The sequence below is a fragment of the Epinephelus fuscoguttatus genome, linkage group LG3, assembly GCF_011397635.1.
Source record: "Epinephelus fuscoguttatus linkage group LG3, E.fuscoguttatus.final_Chr_v1".
NCBI lineage: Eukaryota > Metazoa > Chordata > Actinopteri > Perciformes > Serranidae > Epinephelus > Epinephelus fuscoguttatus.
Window position 1 is genome coordinate 4,076,875 of NC_064754.1, and position 20,193 is coordinate 4,097,067.

At 39.6% G+C, this 20,193-nt stretch overlaps 1 protein-coding gene across 2 annotated transcripts; it reads left to right on the forward strand.

The window, feature by feature from the left end:
* The first annotated feature begins 5,032 nt into the window (after positions 1–5,032).
* ccsapa (centriole, cilia and spindle-associated protein a) lies at positions 5,033–19,093 on the forward strand. 2 transcript variants are annotated; one of them, XM_049571029.1, is made up of 4 exons: positions 5,033–5,157; positions 8,298–8,680; positions 10,060–10,397; positions 12,052–19,093. In XM_049571029.1, the coding sequence occupies exons 1-4, from the start codon at positions 5,147–5,149 to the stop codon at positions 12,229–12,231; spliced, it is 912 nt and encodes a 303-aa protein (XP_049426986.1). In that variant the 5' UTR covers positions 5,033–5,146; the 3' UTR covers positions 12,232–19,093. The 2 variants fall into 2 exon arrangements, with proteins under 2 accessions (XP_049426986.1, XP_049426987.1); XM_049571030.1 differs by having other exon boundaries at positions 10,063–10,397.
* Positions 19,094–20,193: the final 1,100 nt, after the last annotated feature.

A 20,193-nucleotide genomic window follows, 5' to 3' on the forward strand; every position in this document is an offset into this window, starting at 1 on the left:
TTTATGACTGCTGCCTGTTATTTCTGATTCTGAGCACTGGATGTTTTTAAGGTTTGTTAGACCTAAAATACATCAAAATATTATCCAAATATATTGACATTGTATGAGGTTAAGTAAAGGCAGCAACACTGCAGTGCAGAAATTCTCTGTTACAAGTGAAAGTCCTGCTTTCTTGCTTTACTTAAAATATAAGTTAGTTATACCACCTGAGTGGGTGGAGCATGTCAGGTGGTATCCACGTGAATGCCAGAACCAAAGGTTTCCCAGCAGAACAATGCATTGCAACAAAATAAAGTTATTCACCTCATCTGTCAGTGGTTTTAATGTTTTGGCTGATGGGTGTAAAGCAGAGGTGTCAAACATAAGGCCCAGGGGCCAGAACCGGCCCGCCAAAGGGTCCAATCCGGCCCACTGGATGACTTTGCACATCTCATATTGAGGCTAAGAGGTGCCAGGTTTCAGGAGCAGGTTAAATAGTGAGTAGATACTTCATGTAAAATGCTGCTTCAGAGGTTTTTCCACCCCGACCAGAATGCAGCTCTCTGAAATAACAAATACTTACTGTGGTCACATTTGAAGATATGGAAAACTGTGGAAAACATTGTCAACCAGCAGCTTCAGTACAAAACAATCTGTGTCAGACTGCTATCTCAGAACAATGTTGTGTTCACACCATGCACAAATAAAACAATTTGTGCTAGTGAATTAAAAGTAAAGTCAACGTAAATACGCGATTAGACATGAATTCTCATCGGGCAGCCCGATGGACGCAACATGAATGACGCAAAATACGCAAATTAAGTAGTGCGAATGAAGAAAGTAGCGCAATTTCACATCATACACTTATTCATGAGAGTTGAAAAATCTGAACCTCAGTGATCAATTCGCACTACGATAGCAAATCAGCATTGAGATCCTCCAGGGACATATGATGCCGAGGACATTCCTACGAAATTCATTCACTGATTCAGTTATTTTACGCAAGTTATTCGTGCTTATGAAGTGAGTCAACACAAAACATTCTTGTATTCAAACTTGGGCAAATAACCCAACATGTAAATTCTCACCGCGTTTGCTGTGAACACAACATTAGACTGACACATCTTCAACTGTAAATGGTTTGTGAGGCAGAAAATGACGTAACCTCTTCAACAGCTTCCACTTCAGTGGGAAATGGAAAAACTGAGACACATTTGCACATCATTTTCTTAGGATATCTCGAGCTGTTCATCATTTGCTTTGTCAATGGATGAACATTTTCAGAATCTTTACACAAAAAAAGGGGAAAAATCTGAAGGGTTTTTATGTACAGGTTATTATGTGATGGTTTTACTGGTCCGGCACACTTGAGCTCAAACTGGGCTTCACGTGGCCCATGAACTAAAATTAATTTAACACGCCTGATATTAAGTTAAGTGGTCCAAATATTTTTGGCCACACACTTTGAACTTTCCTCTCTCTTAACAGTCAGTAATGTTTAATATGAACTAATTAATCCGATAATTGAGCAGGTAAAAATAAGGAAATCTTAGAGAGAACAGTAAACGCATGTGAGCGTCCACTGACAAGGATAAAAGCTGACAAATAAATATATAATATCAGCTTCTCTGTATATCTGTGAGACACTGAACGTTAAAAAACTCCACTCCACTGGTCCTGATCCAAACACACGAGTGAAACCAGATCCATAATAAACTTCGTGAAGCTCTTAAAGCTCCAACACAAACACAGAGGTCAGGCTCCAGTGCTGAAATAAATCCAGCAGCACCTGTGAGCCAAACTAAACAATGTCATGACTTAACAACAGTTTTGTTAATATCCTCCTCCTGCTGACATTATTAGTGTGGAGATGAATATTCTGCCGGCTGTCGGGGGAAATATTGGCCCGTCTCCGAGCCAAGATGTCAGAATAATAATTTACTTCAGCAGTGGTGGACAGTAACTAAATACTCCACCACATCTCAGGGGAAAAGATTGTTTTTATTTTACTTTAAGTACATTTTCCTAATTATACTTACAGACTTTTACTCAGGTGACATTTTAGACGCAGGACTTTTACTTGCACCAGTATTTTCACAGTGTAGTATTTGTAGTTTCAGTAAGAATCTGAATACTTCCTCCACCACTGTTAAATGTGCAAATATAAAGAAAAAAGTAAAGGAAGGAGTGTTACAGTGTCACTTCAGCATGTCGGTATTGCTGTTTCATAGAGTTATGGGACCTGTGAGGGACTGATAATAAAACAGAAGGATCGAGAGGCCAAGATATGCTAACTTAAAGTCCCTACTGCAAAAAACTGGATCCTACATTTCCCATAATGCAATGGCAAATGCAATACCTTTCCCAAAGAGTATATGATAACAATATCGTTGCGAAATAATATTAATAATGCTATCAGCATTATATATTCAGCTTTAACTTTGATTGTTGGGTGTTTTGTCTTTTTTATTTTTTGGCAAATCAATGACACTCAAAACAGGAGTGTCGGGAGGAGGAGAGAGAGTCTGAACCAAATCATACAAAAAGAGCAATTACACTTACTGGAAAATGAAAAAGCAACCAGTTGGCGCTGAGGGTGGGAGACATCACAAGTCAAGAAAACCCCAATGACATCACTATGACATCATCAGGGTTATTTCTATTTTTTCAGATTTGACAGAGGGCCTTAGAAATGTTGTGGTAGCCCTTTAAAATATAAGAATTAAAATCACCTTTAACAGTTAAATGAGTTTAAAGTCTGATCTGTTTGTTTCACCTGTTTTCGTCACCGCACGGATGGAAGCAGAGCACGCATGCGCAGTCCGGTCTCTGCATCTTCACTGGGAACTCATATTTCATTCTTCATTACTACAAAATTTCTCAGCTCTGCTCCGTCAAGCTCGCGGCAGAATTAATCAGAATTGAACCGGAAGAATGAAATGCTTCTTTCAAAATAAAGGTTGAATGAATTAAAATAGCTTAAATATTCAGACAAGTTGTTGAACACCTCATTCTACATAAAAGGTTCACTTCTTTGTAGTTTGTCTCTGCGGTAGTTTAAAGTACATTTACTCAAGTACTAAAGTGCATTTTTGAGGTACTTGTATTTCTATTTAGACCACTTTATCTTGCTGCTTCACTACATCTCAGAGGGAAATGATGTACATTTTTACTTCACTACAGTTACCCAACAGCTTTAGTTACTATGCAGATGTAGATCACCAGTACAAAAATATCAACACATACAAAAATAAAAATAAATTTAACTACCCAGTGGTAGGCTACGTTAAATGAGCCCCGCCTTTACCAGCTGCAACTTTAACTTTAAGGAGCCCATTAATGCATCAACAATTAATATCCTCATTACTAAATATAGTAATATGTACTTTGTTCTTGGTATTTACGTATATTTTGATGCTAATACTTTTGTACTTTTACTTAGATTCTGAATGCAGGACTTTTACTTGCAACAGAATAATTTTACACTGGCATTGCTACTTTAAAAGATCTTATTATTGACATACCTGCTATTCTTACCACCAAAGAAGGTTAAAAAAAGAATTAAAAAACAGTTATCTACTGAAAAACAACTTGGTGTACTTGGTGTAATTTAACTTAATTCAATTTAATTTAACTTAATTAATTTTAATTTTATTTCATTTTATTTTATCAAGATATGATAAAATAAGCCAAGGATAGAAATAAGTACAGATACACAGAGACAGGTAAAAAGAATAAACACAAACACAAACACAAACATGACCAGTGTTGTACTTAAGCTGTTTAATACTGACACAAGCAAAGTGACTTAGTAGCATCGAAGTCAGAAAAGTGTAGTACATGTAGAGTACTATGACACCATCAGCACTCAACACTGGAACAGTATAATAGCGGAGGTGAGGACCCAAGTCATATGACTTGAACTCGAGTCACAATCCAGTCACAGATTGAAAGACTTTAGACTGCGCTCGGACTTGAGCCTTTGACTTCAAAATAGTTAATACCTTCCCCCAAGCCAATTTGGAACGAGAAAGTTATGGACATGTGTTGAATATGAGATGTGTTAAATACAACCAGACAGGACAGAAACAAACAAAGGGGATGATGAAGCAGCAAAGGAGGACCTTAAGAAAATTTCCAAATCCATCAAAAAATTATGTTTTTACAGTTTCTGGCAAAATACAAAACACAACCATTTAAATTTGTATGGCCCTTCTCTAAGCCAAAATACAGGACAAGCATAAATTAGTGCCAGGCTGTCATCCCTGAGGACTAATGACTCCCACCCCCTGCAGGAGGAGATAAAAGCTCTGGAGAGCTCCTTCAGCGATAGACTAATTCACCCAAAGTGTGTGAAGGAACGCTATCGCAGGCCCTTCCTGCCTGCTGCTGTCAGGCTACACAATCAGCACTGCTCACAGTAAACTGCACCACGGACACTTTAGGGACACTGTGGACACTTTATAAACACCACTATAAGCATTGCTGTCTTCCTTGTTGTTGGTTATTTGCACATACAATATTCACTTTGCACTAAATATGTGCACTTAAATCCATTGCTCACTTTTTTATCCACTGCTCATTATTATTATTATCATTATTATTATTATTTATTGCTGTTTCTTGTATTTTTTGTACTTTTTTTGCATGCCTAGTTTTTTAAGTTTTTAAGTATTGAAATCTTTAATCTGACTCTTTCCCCTTGCTCATAAGTAACGAACAGTCCCTAACCTTTGACTGGCAAAACAATGACTTGGCCCCAACCCTGAATAATAATAGTATGGAAGTATGATATAGTACATGATAAATACAATAAAATAAAATAAAATAAAATAAAATAAAATAAAATAAAATAAAATAAAATAAAATAAAATAAAATTAAATTAAATTAAATTAAATTAAATTAAATTAAATTAAATTAAATTAAAAAAATTATACATTTATACTTTGTCTATATGATCCCACTGTACAGATGTGACGCTTCCTCACACTTTTATTCTGAAAGTCTACACCGGAAGCTGTTAGCTGTACGTTAGCTAGCTTGTAGCTTGTAGCTCGGCTGCCTCGGTGTTTGCTGTCAGTCGGGGAGAAGCGGAGCGATGTGAGGCGTCTGACAGCGGGACTGAAAGGACAGACTGGGTTTAAAATCAGACCGGACCCCTCTGGAATGAGGTCTGGGTGAGTAAAATAATATTTGATTAAAATATCCAACCGTGAGCCTCAAATTTTAAAACCCCACCGTGTTTACAAACGGGGCTTAACGGAGCAGGCAGGTGAGGGTAACGGCTGTGAATATGGCTGGAGCCTGTTTTCACACGATAACTGTCATTTTTAAAACTCATATTTATATAATTAATGTCGTTTTTTCACCTTCAACAGACACCAGCAGCTGTATTATTTTTCTACCTTGTTTTTAAAGGCATTCATTCTGAAAATACGATGTTTTGGGGTGTGACTGGGGAAATTAAAGCTTTCAAAATAAGACTGTTTCAGTTATAAGGGAAAACACCACGACAATAAATTAGAAATAATTTGCTTTTTGGCAAAAAATATTGTCCGCGGTTTCGTCCTTGGAGCAAATGTAGGACAGCTCAGATAAATGAATAATTAATCTGGTTTATTTTCACTAGAGATAACAGGTATTTAGATAATAAAATAAAATGAAATACGTGTGTAGGCGTGTGGACTCCTACCAGAAATAGATGGTCTGTTACTGGTCATGTAGTGTGAGTACTGGCAGTAGTAAGACTATAATAAGCCTCAATCGGCCTCTGCTCTGAGGGTAATCTGTACTAAGGGAGGTGGGCGGGGCTTACAGGTAGACCACACCTGGCAGGGGTACGTCATTAAGAGCTGCAGGTAGATCCGCTCTGTTGGTAGAATATCACCAGCATTTGAGATACTGATACTTTACTTGAGTATTTTGTATACCATGAGTAGACTGACAGAAAAATAACAATAACAATAATAATAATAATAATGCATTTAATTTGTAGGTGCCTTTCAGAGCACTCAAGGACACCTTACAAGACAAAGTTAATTAACAAACAGCAGTGTATCCATAGAGGGCAGATGGTGATGTGAGCTGGATTGCAGCAGAGGATCTCAGAGTACGGGAGGGTGTGTAGATATGAAGGAGTTCAGACAGGTAGGAAGGGGCAAGAAGCCAGTGAAGCTGTTGGAGAACAGGAGTGATACGATCTATGAAGGAGGTTCTGGTAACAATACGGGCGGCTGAATTCTGGACCAACTGGAGTTTATGAAGACACTTGAGAGGGAGACCAAAGAGGACAGAATTGCAATAATCAATACGAGATGACACCAAATAGTGAATGAGGACAGCAGCGCTCTGAGGTGTAAGTGATGGGTGAAGACGATTAATATTTCGTAGATGAAAGTATGTAGACCAAGTAACATCGTTGATGTGGGCCTCAGAGGACAATGTACTGTCCAGGATGACACACAGACTTTAGAGATGTCAGTGGTCAGAGAGAAACTATGAGGTTTAGCTAAAGTAGATTTAGTACCTACAAGGAGAACCTCAGTTTATCACAATTATTGTTGTTTCTTTAACCAAAATGCCAGTCACTTGATGGTTCCTTTGCTGCTTTTTCTTTGAATAATGTTAATAAATGTAATGTATTAGGAGTAATGTTGAGGTTTGGACTGTTGTTTGGACTAAACAAACATTGTAAAGGTGTCGCTTTGGGCTCTGGGTCATTGTGATGAACATTTCTTACTATTTTCACTAATTTCACAAACCTAAAAACCAGTGGATCAATGGTGAAAATAATCAGCAGATTAATCCACATTTGAAATAATCATTAGTCAACAGTTCAAAATGAGCTTCATCTCAACCAATTACAACAGTAAAATTCTGCTTTTACATTAATGCATGATTCAGAATCATCCATCCATCCATACATTGTCATTTGCTTATCCCGGGCCAGGTTGTGAGGGAGCAGGCCAAGCAAAGCACCCCAGACGTCCCTCTCCCCAGCAACGCTTTCCAGCTCCTCCTGGGGGACACTAAGGTGTTTCCAGACCAGATGAGATATGTAATCCCTCCAGTGTGTTCTGGGTCTGCCCCGGGGCCTCCTACCAGTGCAACGTGCCACTGGTAGGAGGCCCCGGGGCAGAACGCACTGGAGGGATTACATATCTCAGTGCCTGAAACACACCACCTCCACTGACCCCTTTCGACGTGAAGGAGCAGCGGCTCTGCTCTGAGCTCCCTCCAGATGTCCGAGCTCCTCACCCTATCTCTAAGGCTGAGCCCAGACACCCCACAGAGGAAACTCATTTTAGCCGCTTGTATCCACGACCTCATTCTTTAGGTCACTACCCAGAGCTCATGACCATAGGAGAGGGTTGGGACGTAGATGGACCAGTAAATCAAAAGCTTCTCCCTCTTGCTCAGCTCCCTCTTCACCACGACTGACCGGCGCAGCGCCTGTATCACTGCAGAAGCTGCACCAAACCGCCAATCCATCTCACGCTCCATTCTACCTTCACTTGTGAGCAAGACCCCGAGATACTTGAACCCCCTCGCTTGAGGCAGTAACTCTCCAACCCAGAGGGGACAGTCCACCAGTTTCCAGCAGAGAGCCATGGCCTCAGATTGGGAGGTGCTGACTCTCATCCTGACCGCTTCACACTCTGCTGCAAACTGTCCCAGTGCATGCTGGAGGTCACGGTGTGATGGAGCCAACAGAACCACATCATCTGCGAAAAGCAGAGGTGCAGTTCTGAGGTCCCTAAATCAGACCCCTTCCTCCCCCTGGCTGCACCTCGAGATCTACTGATATCATATATAATAGCATAACAGTCACAGGGGACATTTTTATACAGTTACTGAAGTAATATTTTCAGTGCAGGATTTTTACTTGTAGTGAAATATTTTTACAGTGCGGTATTTTTATGTTTAATGATGTAAAGAATCTGAATGTTTCCTCCACCTGTTATTGGCAAAATGAAAGCTTCAAAACACTTTGTTTTTTAAATTTTCTCTCCTATAAATTGTCAGTCAGAAAGAGAGGAATTTTGGTAGTTTTGGCCTTATTTTCTATCACAACAGCATTAGCAATTTGTGATGCTTTCAGTCACTGACTTTTCTACATGAAGTCCATGAAGATTTTTGTGGTTTAGATCTGATGAACGCACAGCTCTTAGTCTGTCTCTTGTCTTGCTCTTGTGATAGACAGACTGCAGTGCTCATCATGTTTCATGGGTTAATCCTGCTAAGTGCTGCCCGGGGCTCTATTTTTATTTTGTTTTGTTAGTGTCATTGTTTTAATGCCTCCTCTTTATTTCCACAGTGATAAGAACCAGACAAGAGCAATAGCAAAAATCATGGTGACCAAAAAAATCCGGACAGAGTATATGAAGAAATTCAGGGATCCAAAATGGGAGACGTTTTCCAAATGTTACGAGGACTCTGTGAAGTACCGTCTGACCCGGCGAGTGATGGAGCACTCCCACAAGCCCTGGTTCTGGGAGGGCTGGGACAGCGGCTCTGACTCCAGCGGCTGGTCCACGCCAAGGCTGACCAGGAACAAAATTGCTCCTCTGTCGCTGCCACCGCCGCCATCCTTGGAGGTGAAACAGATGTCCAGCCCTGGGCCGATACCACCTCCAGAAGACGGAGAGGCTGAGGTGGGAGGTGGAGAAGCAGCAGTCGTAGACACTGCACCGACTTCAGGTGAGGAGACCGTTACCAATACAATTTCAATAACTGATTAATCTTGTAAATCATTTATCTAGCAAAAATGCCAAATATTCTTTGGTTCCAGCTTTTCTAAAGAGACAACTTTTGTCTGTTGTAACCTGATTGCTTTGGGGATTTTGGACTGTTGGTTGAACTAAATAAGCAATTTAAAGACGTCTCTTTTGGCTCTCAGAACTTCTGATGGGTTGTTTTCATCACAGCTGATGATCAGGATGCACTGTAAGACAAATAAGACTCTCCATACTCTAGTTGTCCTGTTTGCTCTGGATCGTCTCTTTCCTGTCTCGCTTCCAGAAATATTTTGGGATAATTCAACAGACCCCCAGGAGGAGGTTCTTTGTGCTCCTGTGTGAGCATCTCTCTGTCAGTATGAGGGCCAGAGGCTGGCTCACCTCAGGGAGACACTGATGCTAAAAATATTTGGACTGAAGGTTCAGTGATCAGATGGGACTGTTTCGTCCTGTTCAGACGCTGAAATGCAGCCATGGAGATGTGAGAAGAGACACAATAGGTCCTTTATCTCTGAGCTCAGAGAGGAGAGTGTCCGGGGACCACAACTATAAACTTTCCAGGGTTTATATACTGAATAGAACAATAAACCAGCATGTTAGCATATTTGTTCTGCTGGCCAAAAGCCACCATGACTCAAACATGCTGTTACAGAACAGTCTGTTAAGGGAATAAATTAAGTATATTATAATCTTCTGAGCAGAGCTGTAATCTCCTGCAACATTTCCTCAGCAAAGCAACAATGAACTGTCATGTTAGGTATAAAAATGATTGTCTGTTAACACATAGACCAGAGAGACTGTCGTTGAAACTAGAGCTGAAGCAATTTTCCAGTTGATTGATTAGTAGGATATTGGAAATCTTACGATAATCGACTAATTCAATTTTCAAGCAAGAACAGCAAATGTTTGTTTGTTTTCAGGTCTTGAAATATGATAATTGGGTGCTTTTCTTTGACAGTGAATTGAATATCTTTGGGTTTTAGACTGTTGTAACCTACGTCACTGCTTTTTGCTAACAGCTAAGCAAAAAACAAAAAATTAGTTTTTCTTTTTGAAACCACTACTCATGATGCTACATGTGTAATTACAGTCACGTCAGGACATAATTTCACTGCTACATGTGCAGAAACAAATGAACCAAGATGTAGTTAGTGTTAACCCTGACCATCAGTGTAACAATCATCACTTAACATTATAATAAAATTATCAGCATGCATGTAAACGCCTAAAAATAATAGAAATAGAGCTCCAGCTGCAGCCGACGGACAGAAAATCAATGAGAAAATAACGGAATTTTGCCTCTGTGACTCTACCCTGCCATGTTTTCTGTGTCTAAACCAGCAGTTATAGAAAACGGTGTGAACGAAGCCAGCGGTGGTTCGGTGGCTCCAAACACCAGCGGACCCTCAGAGGACACGGCGACAGACAATGGTCCTGCTGACACAACGTCCTCGGAGGGAGAGCCAGTAAACCCCGCACCGAAACGACGACACCGCCGCCGCACCCCTCGGTCTGAGCCAGAACACCGGGACAGTTCCCACGACGAAAAACCGGCTGTCGTCCGCAAACCGCCGAGAGCGAAGAGCCAACCTCCGATCAGCACCAAGGAGAACCGGAGATCGTCCAGCCGACTGGACTGGACCGAGAGACAGACGGAGGTCAGGAGGACGCCCAATGATGTGAGTGTTTGTCTCACTAAGGACATCTTTAAACACAGAGTAAAAACTTTAAGTTAAAGGTCCGTTTAAGAAGTACTTAGATCTTTTACTTATACTTAAAAATATCAGTCCTGCAATCAAACGCTTATTTATGTTTTATGTACAAGTGTAAAAGTGGAGTGGTTGTAGCTCAGTCCATGAACTTGGGAACCAGAGGGTCGTGGTCCAAGTTCCCGTGCGGACGAAGTATGGACTGTGGTCTGGCAGCTGGGGACCTCCTGGGCACTGCTGATGTGCCTTTGAGCAAGGCACCAAACCCCCAAACTGCTCTAGGGGTGCTGTTGATGGCTGACCCTGTGCTACCCTGTTTCTGCCATGTCGGTATTCTTGATTGTGGAGTGAACTGTTCCTTTAGCTAGTTTCTATAAGGTTGGGGTAGTTTAATCTGTATCAATGAATCTATAATTGACCCTTCACTAAGTCCCGCCTCCTGGCGCAGACTGGCCAATGATAACGTGGCATCAGGCCGACTCAGACCAGAGTCCGACAGCTACACAGCTCTAATGCAGTCGTTTCAGATTTCCTTCATTTTCAGGCTGGTTTTGTGGATGTGGAGCTAAATGTTGTGCCTGGGGCACGTCATGTATTAATGATACTCGTTACCTGGAGAGGTTGGAAAAAGATATACTTTTCTTCCCTGTTCCAAAACCAAAATCAAACCCTGAAAAGTGTAGGGTTAGCTAGCTAGCTACTGAAGATATAGCCTACTGAATGTATACACATGCTGCTTTTGCTTTGTAATGACTATAACAGTGAAACAAAGACCGACCCTGCTGTACAGGAACCAGTGAAGGGAAGCAGGGAAACTTTGCTGATATTGAACCAGCTGTGTGTCATCACAGTGTGCGCAGATGAACGCTGTTTGACTTCCCCCAGAGATCCCTGCCCGTCCAGCAGCAGAGGTCCAGGTGCTGGCAGCAGCACGGGGGTGAAGCCAAACACTGTTCATCTGCACACACTGCTTGTCGGACCATCACGAAGGGGCGGGGCTTAGCGAAAGGTAAATTACTCTTATTTTATAGGTTGTTTCACTGAAATTGCATTGTTAGGTAACAGCTTGGGTCCATGTTTACTTCCTGTCTGCTGCTGTCATTCACATCCTCTGCAAAACATCCCAACAGGAAACACAAGGGGATTCATTAAGAATGTTTATGTTGTCATTTTTTAAACTGTCTATAAAGTGAGAATATATTTTATACCCTAACCCTTGATACTCAGAGTAACTAGTAACTATAGCTGTCAGACATATAAAGATGAAGAGAGCCACAGACATGAAGCCAGAAAATTTAGAGAGACGGACAAACACACCGTTGATATGAGTCTTGTCATGGTATATCTTGTCTGAAAGGAAAATATCATATATTAATAATTATATTGTCACTTAAATAAACCCATGTCCTTCCTACATAATGTAATTTAAATTTTTAAAAAGAGGAACAACCTTAAGAGTTCAGATGTAAAGTGTCATGAAGCCAGGTGAGTCTTCCAGAGCGGCTCGACCTCGCTCACAGGACACCAGAGAAGTGAAGCCGTGTCACCAGAAACTCTGCACACATTAATAATAAAACACCGGTGTTCTCCTCTCCGTCTCTCTCTCTCTGGTTTCTCCTCTCAGTGCAACACGTCCGACGCCTGCATTCAGACCCGGCGGCAGTCCGAAAAACGCAGCTCCAACCTGGACCGTCGACGGGCTCGGTCGGCCGACCTGGAGAAGATGAGTCGGTCGCAGCTGACGGTGGCGGACGATCGCTGGATGACTGAGTACATGCGCTGCTTCTCCGCTCGGCTGAGGTAGAGACAGGACTCCCCCACCCCGACCCCTGAAAACCATATTTCCTTATCTGAGAGCAAATATCAGATGGTGGAACAGGTGTCGGCTGACAAACTGACAACGAGGTTGTGTCGTTACAGTCCATGAACGTGCTTTTGAGAGTGAATCACTGCTGTCGAGGAAAGAAAAACACCTAAAACTCTGTTGACTCTTAAGTTTAGATGGTTGAATATTTGTAGACTTTGTGATTTAAATCTAAAGATATTCAGCAAACATTTAACAAGATGGGGTCCATGGATTAGGGTTCAGAAATGAAATTAATCAGATTAAAATATGAACTACAGCTCACATCTGACCATCATTACACACTCACAGACAAAATCTCTGCATAACAGATGGTCAAAATGTCTCCTGACAGTGTTTTACTGCAGAAATATCTTTAAAGGGGACCTTTTATGCTCATTTCTGGGTTCATACTTGTATTTTGAGTTTCTACTAGAACATGTTTACATGCTTAAATAGGCAAAAACACTTTATATGGCATTCAATTTAAAAAAAAAAGGCAGTGGGGTGCGCTTCGTGTTTTGCAGGTTGTGTTTCTGTATGATCAGGGCCTTAGTGTGTTAGGGCTGATTAGTCGACTAATCGATGACTAATCGACTATTAAATAATCAGTGACTATTCTAGTAGTCGACAAAACAGTTTGAGTCATTTTTCATAGAAAAGTACTATAAATGTACCCCAAAATACTCTTATTGCAGCTTCTTATGTTCAAATATTGGCAGCTTTACACACTCTCCCATGACGATGAACTAAAACTCTTTGGCATGAGTACGAAACAAGACATTAGATGACATCATTTTGGGGTTCTGGAGAGACAGACCAACGTTTTTTAACATTTTAACACATTTTTCGATAAAATGATTCGGCGACTAATCAAAGAAATAATCAACAGATTAGTCGACAGTGAAAATAATTGTGTGTATTAGGCCAAAAATATTGTCCGTATGACAGATTTAAAGCTCTGGGTCGCCCTGCACTCAAAGGATCAACTTCTTCCTCAACACACACTGATATTTACAGAAGAAGTGAAAGATCTCTGCGGCTGTGACTGGTTGTTCCTCATCACATGACATGTGGTCTGCGCTGCTATGTTCCAAAAGTTGAACTCTGTTTATCTCAGAGCGCAGCCGTCGCAGCCTGAAAATAGGTGCTCGGAACACGTGTGCGTTGCTCTGGCATCTAAATGCACCTGCTGCACGTCTACATTGAAAACAATGAACTTTAGGTTGCAATAAAAAACAAACAGCATGTGTACGGCCTCTGACACATCTAGCCGACTGTCTGTCAGCGCAGTAAACTGAGGAGTAGAAAAATTAACCTATAGACAGATGTTTGGAACCGATAAAAAATATCCTCAGCGGCGGTTTAATCGTTGATATCTTGACTCAACAGTGGAAAAAACATTTGGAACTCGAGCATTATGTTCACATACATTTACCTCATTATTTGACACTTTGGCCAGGTTTAATATGAACATCCAACATTGTAAGAAAGCATAATAGGTCCCCTTTAAACATCACGACGACCTACAGTGTTTAAACCTTTCTTCACTGATAAAAATGTAATTTCATTTCAAGTTAATATTTCCTCTCAAGATACACTTATACATGGTTATTTGCAGTATTATGCATCATTCAAATGCCCAGGAGATCCTTACTTGTCATGTGTGATCAGGCTGAATGAAACCTGCCTCTAAATCTGACTGTTATCATATAGAACAATTATTATTAATGAGAAATTTGAAAAAACTAACTCTTTTCTCCATGATTCAAAGGTGTATTTATTCACCCGACAGCAGTGACACAAACTGAACAGCAACAGTTTTGTTCTTCAGATGTGACGGGCTGAAGTTTTATTTTCTGTGGTTCTCTGTTCATGTAGAAGCCGTTTGATAATGAGCAAACATCAGAGAGAATTAAATCTTTCAAAGCTTTTATAGAAAGTAAATCACGGTCACGTCACTATTTGAATGTATTTAATTTCTGAGCATGAAACTGCTGTGCTTTATTTTAGCTGTTAATCTCCTTTCAGACACATTTAATCGTTTTCAGTTCTCTTTCACAAAAGGCAGCTGTGTGTGTGTTTTTAACTCAAAGGCAGCAGAAAAGGACCAAACTGGAGTATTTTTGATATTTGACTATTTTGGATCTCAAATTTAGATTAGAATATAAACGACATAGAGACACAAGATTTATCAAATAAAACTATTATTTAAAGTATTTTCTGAGTAGAAACTATATTTAATCTGTGCTACCTTTATTAAAATAACCTAAAAGTTTAGGTTTGTCATTCATTCACTGAGATGCAGCTTCTGGTTTAAAAATAATGAGAAATAATCTGCGCAGCTAACATGGTGCTTTTCTGTTAAATGCAAATGCTAAAACTTAATTCTTTAATTTACATGTCGGACCAATGAATCAACACAGATTCAATAACGAGGGGATTTTGGGGGTGATTGTGCAAAAGTAAAGGTTTAACTTAAAGTTTAAAAGACTTTTTTGCTTTAGTAGAAGTTTTAAACAATAACTTTGTGAAGATAATTAAAATGCAACACTATGATATTGTTAATTTGTGTAGCTTAAGAAAACTGAAGCTTATTTGCATTGTCAGAAATCCATCTTCCAAATCCTGCAAGTTTCTTTAGTGAAGGCAAACAGCCCTGTCTGGAATCAAGAGTTCACACACTGTTGTGAAACAAACATTAATATTCAGAGTTGTTATAGAGCACTGTCTCAGGGTTAAAATATGATGCATTTAATGAGTGTGGGAATGTTTAAGGCCGTCATCAACTATCTAAAACAGTGATACTCAACTTACAGCCCGGTCTCACTCCTAAGTCATCGAAATCCGGCACTGGGGCAGTGACTTTCAGCGTCAGAAACCAACGACGGCATGATACATGGCCGCTTGCCATTATAGTTTAACGACATCCGGCAGCGTCAGGGGGAAACGCGGTGGGACAAGGAACGTTAAGGAAGCAAAAGTCCAACAGGGACGGGCTGGAGGGGCAGTGGATGTGTCCAACAAACACTGACTTTCACCCGAGAGAGCGGTGTTTGTGTCCAGTAAGATTGTAAAGCCAAACCCTGTTCTTTGTTCCTAAACCTAACCACGTGTTTTTGTTCTGTACGTAGAGACTGTATGTTAAAGTTAAATTTCCTGTGAAACAGAAGTGTATTTTGAAAACAGACAATACATGTAACATGCTGAATTTGACACGGTGTCCCAGAACGTCAAGAACCCACACACCCAGGGTACCTGGACGTGTAAAGTCCATGACCAAACACCAATATGTGACGAGGTCGGAGTGAGACGGCTACTGCCAGAAGTTCAACACGGTGAACTCTGTGTGTGTGGCAGAGCAAAATCTGTATGCATTCACATGAGCGGCAACCCCTTCATACCCCTACGGCCATGTTCGAGACCGCTTCCCCTCTGCCGCCTTCCCCTCATTGAAATGAGTGGAGGCAGCGAGTTGCCACACGGTGGTGTGAAAGCAACTTAAGGTTCCAGAGTGCATAAAAAAAGCATCAAAATACAGCTTGTTTATCAAATAAAGCACCAGGGGAGGACAGGCTGGACCCCAACAGAGCCCTCAATGTCCTCAAATCCTAGAAACACCCCTGCGTACATTTGCAGGCTGCTGATTGGCCCTCCACATTTTGCAAAGTGGCCCCAGGGCAAAACAAGTTGAGTATCCCTGATCTAAAATAATCACCAGACAAGATTCACTAGGAAAGACTTGGAAGACCACCACGTCAGCAACACTTTGATTTCCCATTTAAGTTTTTCTTGTTTCCAATTCTAATTCAAAAAATATAAAATTTGTATAGAAATGAATGTGCTTAAACATCAGTGTCTAATTTCCTAGAAATAACTATGTAATTTGTAAAACAGTAAATAGATAACAAATGAATGTTTACTTGGGTTTAAATGGAGCTTTATAAACATTATTTACAGTGAAATAAATTTGATCATATTTTTCTGAAATCAGTTTCAGTTTTTATCCAGCATCGGGAATAAATGGGAACAAAGGGAATGTTTCCATCCAGTATATTTTACATTTTCATAGAGTTAACATATTTTAGCGCCTTGTTGCGTTTGACATTTAGATTTTATCTGTTTCCATTTAATCCATCTAAAAGAACTGTTTGAGAATTTTCTGTTGCACCAGTTTTTCAGTTTGTCGGCTGTTTGATGTCTAAAGATTGTAAATACATGTCGATGTCATCGTCGCGTCCTGTGACTCAAACTGAGGGCTAAAGTTCATGTACATTTTGTGAGTATACTTTTAAAACTGAATGCATATAAATTCACTGAGAATGTTTATCAATTTTAACACCGGCTGAACCTCGTCACTCTGAATGTGCAGAACTAGTTATTTACTTTTATTTGTTGTTATTGTCACTCATCATACACAGAAGTTTGTTTGTTTTAAGGCTCAGTCTGAAACAACACAGTGCTTTTGACTTTATTAATGTTTATGTTAAAAATTCAATCCTTTTGAAAAGAAATTAGAACTCTTTACATGATTTTACACACAGTAATTTGCCAATTGGGGGGAAATTTGATCACATTTTGTCAGTTTAAATATGTTAAAATTTAACCTTTGGGAAAAAAAACACCTTTTTTGCTGCTGTTGTTTTTGGTTAAGTTTTAGTAGTTTAAGTTTTTTTTGCCCTGACAAGAAGAAAACTGAATATTTTACCCTAAAAACAGTCTAAAAAGATTAAGAAATATAAATAAATCCACTGTAAAAAAAACAGTTCCTTTCCATCTGAACAAGTATGTGTCAAGTGTGTGATGTTTCAAACTGAACATGTGGACGTTTTCATGTCTCCTTATTCACTATTTTTACTTTTGTTTTTAAACCTGAGAAGTGCTTGTGGCTTTAATGTCTTCAGCATGAACAATCGGAGCTGTTTCTGTGTTTGAGACTCTTTATTAAGCATCAATTCAGTTTCACTAAAATAAGATTTAACTTCCTGCAGTTTAAGTCAGAGCTGCAAAATATTTAAAGGACAAAGTCAGGTTTTTATTTTAACTCCTTTAAATCCAGTTTTCACCCTTTATTTTTTACATATTTCCACGAGACACCCCAGATGAAAAGATTTTGTTATGCACTGGTCAATTTTAACTTTTTTTTTTTTTTACGCCCATACCAGCTCTAGCTTTCAGACTAGCATAAAGAAAACATCCAAAATACACATTTAGGTGTTTATTTTAGTTCAGATTTCTGTTCTGAAAATTTACGTGAAAAGCACATTTTTTTAATTATTATTATTTAATATGCCTCATTTGCATATTTAAACATTTCAGAAAACTTTTAATACAACAAATAATTGTTGTAGGTAATCAGTGCTCTGGGGACATTGTCACCCTGTTCACCTGTAGTTTTATTGTTGGTCTAAAAATGTTTGAATTTTACGATACAGATCTTTAAAGGTTGTTTTCTCAAATCTAGTTTTTCTCTCACACACACCAGAAATCTCTATTTCAGTAGCACGTACACACACCAAACTTCCCAGTTTTATTCCCACCTACATTCTGAAGGTTTTCACCAAGGTGTTTGGTTATATATTATTTATGGCCTGAGTTATAGAACATTGTATTCCTAAAAATATGGCAAAAATTGTTTTTTTTAATGGCTGTAGACAGTACTTTCTGATTTAAGGATTGATATAAAGAGATATCCAAACCCCCTCTGTATAAAAGCTTTGACTCTAATATGACAGCAAAGTAAAAGAAGAATTTTGAACCTGGTTTCATCCAATGATCAGATTTCTGTTCCTGCAAATCAGCGCGTATTCAAAATGACAGTGCATCATTTGCATTATCAAACATAAAACTTCAGAAAACTTGTGTGACCCTATTCACCTGGGGTGTCTCCTCTAGGTATTGATATCATCTTATTCCACATCGGCTTCTTACAACCCATCTTTTTATTTCACTGGGCAAAATATTTTGTTCTTTATGGCTGCATCACATAAAATACTCAGATGTCATGCACATAATTTTCACATAAATTCAGCCCAACATTTTGCTTTAAAAACAAAACAAAAAAACAACTGTTGCAGCTCAACTCGAATTTAAAATAAGCAGTTCATTAAAAGTTAAAATGTTTGACTGCACAGTGTTAAGTTAAGGTTTTCAGGAGCACTGAAGGGGTTAAACAACTGTGATGATAGCTTTATGGATGCAGTATTTAAATTGAGAAGTATATTTTAAGATAGTGTCAGATTTTCCAGATTTAGAAGCAACTATGAAGTGCAACAGGAGACAAATAAAACGTGTGTTATTTGGAAAAACTGAACGACACACTTCAGAAAATTACTTATGGTTTTTAAATGTGAACACAGATGAACTACTTCTGTGTATGAATAAATAAGATGACTGTTTCTTTATAGTTCGGTTTCCAAAGATTCCTGATTTCAGAAGACGTCTCTCAGGTAGAAAGAAGCTGAAACTAAACAGATTAAAATGGTTTAAATGGCTCTTTATTTTAAGATACTTTGTGGTGTGTTTTTCTTTATGTTGTCCAACAAGTTGATTTTTAAGAGTCAGAATGTTTCAGACAATCACAGGAAAATATTTTAACTGTTGTTGAGCAAAAAAAATCTCATACTTAAGCTAAAATATAATGTACATTAAATGTGAGGAGTTTGTGGAATGCACTGCTGGAGACAGTTTCATTTGCTGGCTGTATCTACTGAAGCTTTGAGTTAGTGTGGTTTATTATTATTATTATGTTTGAATATTTAATCATATTTTATCTCTAACCACGTTTACATTTTTGGTCACTGTATTTGTATTTGAAAACATGCACAACTATATATATTTTCATCCACTTTGCTGTGAATAAATCATACTTGAATAAAATCTGATTTGAATAGTTTATATGTGTGCCTTGATATTATTTAGAAATGGAACAAAAATTCTGATTTATCAACATTATTTAAACAAATTTATTTTGAAAGCTTTCGATTAACTTGTCCATCTACGTCCCAACCCTCACCTATGGTCATGAGCTCTGGGTAGTGACCGAAGAATTAGATCGTGGATACAAGCGGCTGAAATGAGTTTCCTCTGTGGGGTGTCCGGGCTCAGCCTTAGAGATAGGGTGAGGAGCTCGGACATCTGGAGGGAGCTCGGAGTAGAGCCGCTGCTCCTTCATGTTGAAAGGAGTCCGTTGAGGTGGTTCAACATCTGATCAGGATCCTCCTGGGCGCCTCCTGTTAGAGGTGTTTCATGCACGTCCAACTGGTAAGAGGCCCCGGGGCAGACCCAGAACACACTGGAGGGATTACAGATCTCATCTGGCCTGGGAACACCTTGGGGTCCTCCAGGAGGAGCTGGAAAGTGTTGCTGGGGAGAGGGACGTCTGGGGTGCTTTGCTCAGCCTGCTGCTCCGGTGACCTGGCTTCAGATAAGTGGTTGAAAGTGGATGGATGGACTTTAATTAAAGGAGTAGTGTGTAAGATTTAGGGGGATTTAGTGGCATCTAGTGGTGAGTAGCTGAAACTTCTCCCAGTTAGAGTTCCTTCAGTGTTAATTGTTTAGGAGGGTTTTACTGGGAGTCGAATTATCCACAGAGGTCGCTTCCTCTCCAAAAAAAAACAGACCAGGGTCCAGTCTTTAATAAAAAATTAATGTGGATCAGCTTGAATGTAATTTGAAAATCCCCTGTCTCAAAGCAACATTGGATTGGATCACCCTGATCCAGGTAAAGACTTTTCAGGGTTACCAGATCAGCATAGCCAGTACTCTAAATGGGACTACACATCAAAAGGCAGCCTTCCAACAAACACACCAGTTTAATCTATATTAATACCGTATGGTTTATTCCATCCATCCATTTTCAACTGCTTATCTGAGGCTGGGTCACGGGGGCAGCAGGCCAAGCAAAGCACCCCAGATGTCCCT

Excerpts from the sequence above, each read along its gene's own strand:
- ccsapa (XM_049571029.1), top strand. Across the intron at positions 8,681-10,059 it reads AGACACTGCACCGACTTCAG|CAGTTATAGAAAACGGTGTG; the intron begins GTGAGGAGACCG and ends TGTCTAAACCAG. Across the intron at positions 10,398-12,051 it reads TCAGGAGGACGCCCAATGAT|TGCAACACGTCCGACGCCTG; the intron begins GTGAGTGTTTGT and ends TTCTCCTCTCAG.